General features: G+C 38.9%; 1 protein-coding gene across 1 annotated transcript in view; it reads left to right on the forward strand.

Annotated features, from left to right (window-relative positions):
* Positions 1-9,075, forward strand: part of EMSY (EMSY, BRCA2 interacting transcriptional repressor) — a 38,282-nt gene extending 29,207 nt beyond the window's left edge. Inside the window, exons 14-18 of the mRNA XM_026850691.1 lie at positions 1-51; positions 2,891-3,045; positions 4,134-4,697; positions 5,581-6,093; positions 7,657-9,075. Coding sequence (XP_026706492.1) covers positions 1-51; positions 2,891-3,045; positions 4,134-4,697; positions 5,581-6,093; positions 7,657-7,851 — 1,478 coding nt within the window. The 3' untranslated portion in view covers positions 7,852-9,075. The remainder of the gene's footprint in view (positions 52-2,890; positions 3,046-4,133; positions 4,698-5,580; positions 6,094-7,656) is intronic.
* The last annotated feature ends 2,567 nt before the right edge of the window (positions 9,076-11,642 follow it).

Consider the following 11,642-nt stretch of genomic DNA (forward strand, 5'->3'; position numbering starts at 1 on the left):
CTTCAATTGCTGTTGTAGAGTCGGAATTAGTAGCTGAATATATCACAACTGGTAAGTGACAGGTAGTGCAGTTAAAGTTTGGGGACTTTATTTTGGAGTTTTCTTACAAAGGGTTTTATTTTTATGTTTTAACTATAATTTGCTTGGGGGGAAATGAGTCTTTTCTTCCACTCTTGAGACCCTGTGCAGGGAACAGAGATTGTATCTGCTTTTCTGGGGCACATAGTGGAGAATGTTTCTAACTGAAACAGGGGATTGTTGCTTTGAGATATCCTAGTTGAACAAATTTTCTCTTCCCTGATCTGATGGAGAGGACAGACTGTCCCACTTGTCTTTAAGGAAAATGTCTAGTAAGGCAAAAGTAGAAAATTAAGTTACAGGGACTGTATACTGATTTTCTGGTACATATCCAGATGAGTCAGACGAGTTAGTTTAACCCATATTTGCAAAATGTCACTTGCTTATCAGGACTAAGTGGGTTTTAAAGCAGATGTGCGTTTAGCATCTTACGTAATCACCAGTTTCTTCATTTGCTAGAAGGCTTTGAACTGATAAATTTGCACTTTTTAAACAAATAAATTATTCAAATTGAAATTATAGTTGGGATTCAGCTCTTTTTAAACTCTTGACTCCTATCTGGCTGTTCATTTTGTATAAGTCCTTGACTCCCCCATCTCTCATGCTCCCTACTACCCCAGAATATGAGGTGCGAGCCACTTCCCATACATGTGAGAGGATCAGATTACCTGTTTTTCATTTAAATTTAAGTCCACATTATTGGTCTCCCTACTTTATTTGGAAAATGAAAGGAAAAGTATGTTGAAAATACACAATTTGAAAGGAGAAATAAAACTTGCTTATATTAAATTGTCTTAAGTACACATCTGTAACTCTAGTGGTTTTGGTGTTAAATGTTTTATCTGATATTTTAATTTTTCATTTGCCTGCTCTGCACCTTCTCCCCTCGCTTCCATCCCTTGTATGATCCAAATTTAAGTTGTGTGAAAGTGGAGCTGGGGGGATGTTAATTGTTTCTCTTTTATATAACACTTACTGTATCTGGCTTCAATTTTGAATGTTTGAGTCATGCTCCCTTGGATCTCTCTTAAAACAAACTCAGAAGTACAATAAATATTGGTGAAGTGATCTCCAGTTAACAGTCAGTTTCACTGACACAGATACTACAGTCCTTCTAGTCCAAGTTCCAATTTTTGTTGGGTCTTGCTGTAAAAGTTGACGTCAAATAGGGCCCTTTGCAGGGAAGATAGGAGATTACAGTTGGTATTTTTGTAGACTTAAGTCCTCTTCTGCAGTTTAGAAGCCATACAAAGTACAAAAGTTGAAAATTTCCCTGAGCTATGATTACTATTTGAAATACCTGGGATTTTTATAAACCTTGAGTTGCTATACAGGAATCTGCCAGAGAAGTGCAGGCTGCTGTGGATTGACGAGCAGCAGTTTATGCTACAGCACAAAACTGGTTATTTTGCTCTTAAATTTTTGTCCCTTCCCCCAGTTTCTGTGAACACTGCCAGGGAATGCAGGTAATTGAGTGTTCCTTTCTGGTTTAATTTGTGCTTCTCAGGATTCATCAGTAATCTATGTAGCTATATCTTCTGCTAAAAATCCAGCAGTAAACAGTCCATAATCTGTTGTGCAATCTCCTGCGTGTGCCTAGACCAAAGGATTAGGCACACTTTAATCTATATGGGAGCTGGGATTCAGCATGTGCTTCCTTGTGAGATGAAGGGAGCCGTTCACACATCTTAGTGTCACCGTTTTTTGTCTGTCTACAGACTCAGGAAGACAACACTGTATTGGTTCACATTCGGAAGAATATCTACACAACCATATAGGTTAGAAACTTTATTTTTAAATTAAGTTTTCAATTGTGCAGGAACTGTTGGGGGATATCCGTGATGGATCTGGCACAGCATGCAGGCCGGTATTGATATTATCCAGCTCCTTCCTTGGAGCAGGAAAGTAAAATTATGTGAATCAAAATATGACCTTTCATTTTATTTTCAGGAAGGTCACTAGAAACTTTTAAAGTGACGTTACAACTGAATTTAAAGTTTGCTTGTTCGCCTTCAGTTATTGATTATTTTGTAACTGAAAAGTTAATTAAATATCAGCATGGACAGGCATAAAGTAATTTAGATTCATGTCTTATCAGTGACTGCAATATAGAATGGGGTTTGGATTTTTTTTTTTTTCTCAGCAGAAGGTAATTTCTCTGTCAGTCTGCTATTTAATTACAGAGCCATCACATAGCTCCATAACTGGATCTGTTCTAAAAAGTGACATAGACCCATGGCAAGGTCTCAATTTTTTTGGCCTGTGATTTCTGATCAACCTCACTTGCTTTCATGATAGTCAAACGTTTTCTAATTGCTAATCTTTCAAATTTAGCCAGTGTTCTGGAGAGTATTTCTTGCGGTTTATCAGTGATAGAAATTCAGTGAGCAAGGTTTGCTGTTCTTAATTGCAGTCAATTGTACAGGTGCTTTTAACAGTGTAAAAACCACAGAATAACTTGTGCTCTACAGTGTTATGCTGGTGCTGTATAAAGAACCCAGCTGAAAATAGAGCATGAATTCTGTTTGCAGAGTTGGTGTCTTGGGAGAGGGGGGCCAGAGGAGGTTTGGACCAAGTGTGATTACTTAAGAAACAGAGACAAAAGCAAACCCCCTGAATTGCTACTTTTATGAGGCTTCTCAGAATAGATCTACACTTTAAGGTTGAAGCTAGCATACAGCAAAAGATGGTTTTCATACTCAGATCTTTATTTCAGTCATATATGCTTTCAATTGAAGCTTAAATGCAGAGCAAATAGTGGAAGTTACTGCAGTTAGTTCTGGAGAAGTGCCACTGACCTCTTTACTTTCAGTCAGCCATCGGTCCCAGCCCCACCAGCAGTCATCTCAGCCCCAGAGGACTCTGCTGCAGCATGTGGCTCAGTCGCAGACAGCAACGCAGACTTCTGTTGTGGTGAAATCTATCCCCGCATCCTCCACAGGCGCAATTACCCATATCATGCAGCAGGTTGTACCCTTTCTTTTCCCAACAGTCTATAAATAAACACCAGTAGGTTGTATGAATGATACAGGACAAGGGCTTGTTCTGAATGTGTGTCATGTTGCTGCCACTGGTGTAAGGGCAAATTAATAACTTAATTTTTCCTGTTTTAATGGTGAAGGTGGTGGGATAAAAGGGAAGCAATTAATGAGATTAAGACTGTTAAGAGGTTTTAACAACCACTGTGGAAAAGTTAGTGCTTCCTAGATGAGTTCTTGCTGTCTGTATGTCATCTCTTCAACAGCAACAAGTGGGTTTTTTTCTATGTGTTGTATTGCACAGGCCTAGGCTCTGATGTTGGTGTTAGTGTAGGGACAGGGTTCTGTACAGGACAGTGCTGTGTTAGGGTTATAAACTCACTTCAGAGTGTATTTTCACAGGTGTTTGAGTAGGCTACTTTGTCTTCCTAAGGCCATTTATTAATACCTTTATACTATGGTATACAAAGCATAGTAATGTAGGTCTCTTCTTGCTTCCTCAAATCCTCCAGAAAACCAAACAGCATTTGTGCAATGCCCAAGAAAAATTGTAATAAAATTTTGAGGAAGGAAGGATAAGAGAGGATCTCTGTTTAAATAGGGTAGACTGTAGGTACATGGGGAGCTGCAGAAAAAAATCACAGAGATGATGACTAGGGTCTCAAGAGGCAGAACAAGAATTTACTGTGCAGAAAGACTCTTGGCTTTAATGAGGAGCTACTGGTTCCACCACCTGCTATTCCCTGCTGCTTCATATCCAACTGCCATGCACTTAGGGGCTTTGAACCTTAGCCTGACACACATGAGGGCTGCATAAACTCCACTGAGGATTAGTTGTGCAGTTGATGTTGTCATGTAAAGATGGACCACATTTTTAGCATGATAAAAGTAGCTGTTGATTGCTTATGCATTTTGGAATCTCCATGTAAGCGTATCTTTATATATATTTATTGGGAGTCTGTAACTGTAAAATAAGTTGAACTAGTCCGGTTGAAACATTACAAATTATGTTTAGATTGTGTATTCTTATAGTTTATGTTTCTCTTTACTAACTTGCTCTAACTTCTTCTTATTAAGGCCTTAAGCAGTCACACTGCATTTACCAAACACAGTGAACAACTTGGAACTGAGGAAGGCGAAGTGGAAGAAATGGACACCTTAGATCCTCAGACTGGCCTGTTTTACAGATCTGCCCTGACACAATCACAGGCACAAAAACAGCAAAAACTGAGTCAGCCACAGCTGGAACAGACTCAACTGCAAGTGAAAACTCTGCAGTGTTTCCAGACTAAGCAGAAGCAGACAATCCACCTGCAGGCCGATCAAATCCAGCACAAACTCCCACAAATGCCCCAGCTTTCTATAAGGCATCAAAAGCTAACCCCCCTGCAGCAAGAGCAAGCACAGACCAAACCAGATGCACAGCACCCCCCCCACCACATGGTGGCCAAAGAAAGGCAACTCCCTACCTTAGTGGCACAGCCACAGCAAACTGTAGTACAGGTGCTTGCAGTAAAAACCACGCAGCAGCTGCCCAAACTGCAACAGGCACCAACGGCACAAAAAATCTACGTGCAACCCCAACCCCCCCAGAGTCAAATGCAGCTACCTGCCTCTTCAGAGAAACAGCCAGCAAGCCAGGTAACGGAATATTGATAGCATGCAAAATACACGTCGCTGTTCAAGGAAAAAAAAAAAAAATCAAAACACCAACCCTGTCGCTGTAGCAGTGTTTTGTCCTGGCAAGAGAGAACTCCTCATTCTGCTGGTATTAATTACCCCACCAGAAGGTTGACACTAGGAGAGAGAAGCACATGTTATAGGGGAAAAATCCATAGAGCTCACAAACGTGTTTTGTTGGACAGTTTTTATGAATTTCTGCCACCACTGGTGCATGGAATTTGTCCCTAATTATTTTCTTTTAATTTTTAGATATGACACGTAATTAATGTCCGTTCCCGTAGCACTTTTTATTTCTGTGGAAATAAAGATGAATACACTGCAGTCTCCTAAGGCTCTCCATTGTACGTCTTCCTTTGTAGTTTACATCTTCCTGAAGTTATATGGCTTTCATGTACAGGAGTAATTTGATTTTTTCCTTGGGAGGGGAAAATGTAAAGACTGAGGAACGTGGCAAAAAAAAAAACCCAAACATATTTTAACTAACTCGGAAAAGTACTTTTTTTTTTTTCTTTGGCCCTTTCAGGAATACATGTGAAAACAAGAGGGTTTACAAACATCACATGGGGATGTAAATCCCAAAGGAAAACGAGGCTGCTGTGGTATTATACTGCTACAACCCTTATCTAGCAGCCTAAAAAGCTGCTTTTCCCCAGGCTTCAATTAACTGTTACCATATCATTGCTAATTCCTTTGTTAAAACACTGAGTTTCAACTGTCTTCCTAATAGCAAGTATGTTGTTTGTTCCATACTGTCCTTGGAAATATTGATTAGATTTTCAATTAAAAAAAAAAATTAAAAAAAATCTAGCTGTAACATGCACAACAAAAATTTGATTTTCAGGTGCAGCATCCAATTATAACGCAAGGATCCACTGTTACAAAGATAACTTTTGAGGGGCGTCAGCCTCCTTCTGTTTCAAAGGTAGCAGGTGGCAGTTCTGTGCCCAAACTGGCGTTGCCGGTTACCAGCCTATTTCCCATGCAGGCATCCATGAAGACAGCAGTAGCAGATATTTTGAGAGTGTCTATGGTGGAAGCTCAGATTGATACAAACGTAGAACAGACGATAGTGGATCCCCCAGACAAGGCCATGTCCACTAGTAAACTCGCTAGCGAAGCAGAGTCGTCACCTTGTACCCAGGTGCCGAGGGTGACTGCAGTAGGGATGACGGCAACTTCCATCCCCCAGCAACAGACACGTGCAGAATCCAGTTCAAGTCCTCCTGCTGTTGGTCCTACTTTAACAGAGAGGAAACTCGATGCACAAGGAATGCCTACAACAAACCAGTTTGTACACATTCAGAATATATCACAAAAGAAAGCTGAAGAGAGTTCATCAGAAATTGTTATCCAGGTAAGCGAAGACCAGAGCAAATAAGGCAAAGATTGAGCAGAGCAAACTCATGTCTAATATGATGATAGCAACTGAACGGTGTTCGAGTATTTTTGTTTTCCTTCCCCGGTTTTTGGTTCTTTTTCTACTCTTACGCTTGTAATGGATTAACTACCTCAAAGTGTGTAATTCTTAAAGTGAACTCGAGTTTCTCTAGCACTGTATCATTCACTTGGTGTCTTCCTTTTTTTTTTTCTGTTAAGAAAACAAACCAAGCTCATCTAATTTTACAAAGTACTTCTATTTGCAATGCTTTACAATGTGACCTTTTAAAATGTGAACTACGGTTTAGAACTTTTTATAGTATGTTAATGTTACCTCTGAGTATAAAATTAGCACCAAAAAATGAAGTAGTGGGGTGGTTCTTACTGGGAAAGTGCAGCAAATAAGGTCTGGATTCAGAAGAAAGCTTGCTAACTTCACTTGTAACCAGTCTTACCACTTTGGAGATGAAATGACTGTTGATCTTTAGCCTAAATGCTTTTGAGTCATTGCCTAACTGATGATTGATACTTTAATTGATTCTGCTGTCTTAAATACGATGTTTTATGATGTAATACATGGTCAGAATGTCAACTGAGGAAGTACTTAAGTCATCCAAGGACTCGTAGTGGTATAATACGAATCTTTTGGAGACAAGTTGCCATGGTATATGTTCACACAAATGGTAGCGTGGATTGGAAATGGTTTTATTGTGTATCATACTTGTGTTACAATGAAAATGCTTTTGGTGTGGGAAATAATTTGTGTACAGAGCTTTCAAATTTTTCATGCTACTTTGTAAAATCTTCATTGCAGCTAACTTCGCTTTTGTAGAAATCATCATCTTTGTACTCATTTTTAGTCCTCATTTCCCTAAATAGACAAAGGTAGATTTCTATTTTACTTCAAATCTGTATATTTTTCAGAATCTGTATTGTTTATCATTGTGGTATGGTATGAGCCATTTCAAAAGTAAAACACTGTCCAGGATTTCAGTTGTATAAAGTTGTAGATTTAGTTTCTAGAAGCTATGAAAGTATAAGCAGAAATAAATAGCTTAGATCCATTGTGTTTCCTTAGCGTCTGTGCTGCTGCAGCTCTGAGCAGGGCCGGAGCTTGTACTGTCTTGTATTAAAAAAAAACCAAAACCCAAAACAAAACACGTAGCTAGTCCTAATATCTGAATGTTTTGCCTGAAAAAGATAAGAAAGTATTATCTCTGCTTTGTGGTTGGGGAACAGTGGATGGTGGGCACTGGTGGTTTAGCTGTTGGTTACGCTGTCACAGACCTTTAGTGGAGATCCAAGGCCAAGATGAGTGTCTTCAGAGCAAGATTATTCACATTTTATCTTTCACAACCTAATCCAGTGAAAGGGTGCTCTGAAGCTTTAGGTAATGTAATGTAACATGCAGCGGGCCTCAGCTTGGGAAAATTGCTCTTGGAAACCAAATACCCCTTTTCCATGAGTACCTGCGCTTGCGCAGACGCCTTTACCTGGGAGAGCTGCGCGCGTTAAAACTGAAATCTTTTCTTTCTTTCAGACTATCCCTCACTATTCCATCCCTTGTCACTCCAGCTCCAATGTGGTAGTGGAACCCAGCGGGCTCCTGGAGCTCAACAACTTCACCAGTCAGCGCCTCGACGATGAGGAGACAGCAATGGAGCAAGATGTGGACAGTAGCACTGAGGACGGCACTGAGCCCAGCCCCTCTCGAAGTTCTGCTGAACAATCCTAAGGAATTGGGACACTGGAGTGCACTTTAAAAATATCTTGGGATTTTGAGTATCCAAGATGCCCTTGTATTGTGATGTCTTAGAGCACTTTTGCCTATTAGAGTTGTTCATTGGACCCTTGAAGCATCAGTGTGTTTTAACAAGACGGTATTGCAAAAGCTGCATCTTAAAAATTGTTTAAAAAAAAAAAAAAGGAAAAGATGTAGTTACCAAGATTTAGTAAACCTGTGACAGTGGAATGTACTCCTGTTAAAAAAAAAACAAAAACAAAAACAAATCTGCAGCGAATTCTACAGCTCGTGCTATTGAGGCCCTTGCCCAGATACTGAAACAGCTTTCAGTGAAAAGGGATCGTTATTTTGCTGTGTCTTTTTGTTAGCTGTTGAGCAAAACACCATCAAAACCAGAGAATGTTTAATAAATATTTGTATTTTTAAATAGCATGTGAGAGAAAAAGTGTCTCTGACAGTGCTGGAAAAGCCCCAGGAATTTTGGAATTGGTTAGCTTTCTTGCACTTGTGCTCACTTAGAGTTAAGATTTTTTTTTCATAAGCCTAAAAACATAGTTTATTTTTTTTAAATTCTCTTTGGTGAATGTTTGGAAACAAGCAAAATCACTAACTGGTAGCAAAGGGGATTTGCTAGTGGATTTTTTGTTTTCATGCTTTACAAGAAGTAGGGTAACGGTGTATGAGGCGTTTCTTTGTGCCATAAGCACGTGAAATGCTCATCTAGTTAATCTTTGATTATTTATTTAAATATAAAATTTAAAGTGAGCCCTAGCTGTGTAAAAAAAAGTTCCTGTGAAACAGGCAGGTGTGTTAATTATAATACAAACGGGGGGTGGGGTGGGGTGTTGTATTTTGCTATAAATCAGTTTTTCAAAATTGGGGATAAAGTGGTTCAGCATCTTTCTAAGTTGAACCTCGGAATTTAGAAGTGAGCTAAGGCTTTTAAAAAAAATCTGTATTTTACTCTTACATGCTGTTTTTAAAGTGACCATTTTGGGAGTTTAAAAGCTTAAATCGGTATACAGTGGTAGGTTTCAGAAATTAGCCTTATGACTTGGCTTGTTGAAGCAATACATTGGGGTTTTGTGATGGTTATAAGCCACAGAGAGGTTTGGGTTCACATGGGATAAGAGAACCAGTTTTAATACATTCTGCTAATGAAGACAATACTTTTTTTTTTTTTCCAAATGTATATAAAAACACGTTTTTAACTGTTTTGTATAGATTTCATTATAAATAACTAAGCATTTTAAGACTTTGACATATCATTTAATTGTATATACATCTATCAGCCTAACTGCCCACTTTTTGGTGCTGAAGTACTACTGTAAGTAGATTTCATCCAAAGTCTAATACAGCTTTTTTGCGTCAGTCTTTTTTTTTTTAAGCTGTGATTTTACTGTTGATACTGTAGTTAAGATAAAACTCCAACTAGAGTAACTCAAAACGAAAAATACACAACCTAAAACTTTCTTACTTGTCCTGACTAACCCACCTATGTAAAAACATGCAGTAACCTGTAGATGGTGCTGTTGTTTTTTCATCTAGCCTCCGTTATTTGATAAACTTAAGTACCTATGACTTTCATACTTTTTTTTTTTTCCCCTTCTGTTTTCTTTTCCATCAGCATTAGTTCCAAAATAATGTACTTTATTACAGTGGAGAAGTGTCCTGATAAATTCAGCGTACAAATATGGGAATAGTGGGTTAGGAAGAGAATTACTTTTGCGTTACCTTTATGTTGGAATAGGTATTGGTTTGGTTTCTGCAGTATTTAGTGCTCAGGATTGAAGAGAATAATACATACGAAATGAAACACACCATATTTCTTCAGTTAAAAAAAAAAAATAACCCTACCAGTATGCCATTCTAGGTGAGTCAGGTTTTGCTAGTTGTTTTGGAGCTTTCTACTTGTGTTTTAGTGAAATAACCAACAAGAGTGACCAAGCCATGATCTAAGCCCTGGAAGTTCCACATTGCTGCAGGATGACAAAAAGTGATTTAATACAGATTTTGCTGCCAGTGGGATTGGACAGTTGGTTGTGCTTTGCAGATGCCAGCATAAGGCATAGTCTGTAGTTTTCCATACTCGGTTATGAAAAGCCCAGAGCAGATGACACACGGTTCTTCTGGCTTGTATCAGGTTTTCATTGTCACTTGGGGTCTGTGCAGTATTTTGAGTGCCCCTGGCATATCTAGGACTGAAAGGCCATGAGAATATAAAGTTGAGCAAGATTTCTCTTAAGTATTTTCGCCCAAGAACTCCGCCTTAAATTACAGTATCAGGTTTAGGTGAAAGCATATGCTCTCTCCAGGCAAAAAGGGATCCTAAGAAATGGCAGAAGGTGAATTCAACGCTCCTAATGCATTAAGTATATTGTTGAGTTCCGGTCCAATTTATTCTGATGTTTTATGTTTTCTTTGCATCTTCAATGGTGAATTTATGGCAAAGGTATGAGCAACTACAGTGAACTGTTTGATGGCTCCTTGAAGTCAGCAAATCTCTTCTAAAAACGTGAAAGCTTTTAGTGTTGCTATGAGGTAATTGTTTTCAGATTGGCAAATTGAAGCACATGGTGGGGGGATTTAGGGGTCATGTCAGAAATTTAGAACAATCATTATTTTTGAGTAACCACTCTTTTTTTTTTTTAAACTCCTGTCTCGATGCTTTCCCAGATTGAGCTAAATTTTTTTTTTCAGATTTTCTTATTTAATTTATGTGTTCCAGGACTTCACCATATAAATACCTTTAATAATAAGGAATATACAAGATGAGCTAAAATTTAGGGTCAAGATGTTGGGTTGGTTTTTTTTTTTCCTAGTTACTTGCTTTTTGAGAACAACTGTAAGAAGATATGCTCGGAGCATTTGGCCTTCTCCCCCTTTTCATGAACTTCAGGCAGCACTGTCTGTTCTTTGTCCTGCCCTGCAGATGTGCAGATTTTTCATACCTGCCCCTGGGATACTTACTTCATCCTACTGCAGCCATGTATCCAGTCCTCACAGCCTTATAAATATCACTGAGCTGCTAAAAATAAAACATCAGTGTCTAAGATAAAATTTGCATATCCCTTCTCCCTAATAAGCTGCATCTTCCCTCCTGAAATGAATTTGATGTCCTTCCTCGGAATAGAAGAAAGGTGAGCTATGGTGGTGATGGTGATCTTTGTACTAGAAATTAGCTTGTAACTTGGCAGGAAGCTGCGGATGAATTGGCAAGTGAAACAGCATTAAAAGAGTTGTTTTGAATTCTGCATTTGAACAAATGTGCTCTGGCACTGCAGTAGTACGTACGTGAATTTAAAAAAAAAAAAAATGGTAAAATGAAATGAAGTTAGAGGAAGTACTGAAGCAAGGGAGAAGTTATGTACACTTTAGAGATGTGTAATGACAGGTGTTTTCTGGAGAGATTTAACCACTGGGGTAGAAGTATTTTCAGTCTTGGTCTTTCTCGTTGACAAAATGAACTTTTGAAATTTCAGGACAAAATAGAAAAAAAAAAAATTGCTTGCAGTTGTGCTATCTTACATGTTGGGAACCCTTTTTGCAGAATGCATAACTAAACAGATGGGAATTAAGAACCCCAACACCTGAGACGTTTAAAAAAATCAAAAGTCAGGGAACTACCTGAAAGGTTGCAGAGAGCTGGGTATGAGTCTCTAACCAAGTAATAAGCGATAGGACAAGGGGTAAAGGCCTCAAGCTGCCCAGGGCAGGGTCAGGCTGGCTCTGAGGAAGGATTTCTGTGCAGAAGGGGCTGTTGGGCGTTGGAATGGGCTGCC

The sequence above is a fragment of the Athene cunicularia genome, assembly GCF_003259725.1.
Source record: "Athene cunicularia isolate RWA chromosome 1 unlocalized genomic scaffold, athCun1 chr1_part1, whole genome shotgun sequence".
Lineage (NCBI taxonomy): Eukaryota > Metazoa > Chordata > Aves > Strigiformes > Strigidae > Athene > Athene cunicularia.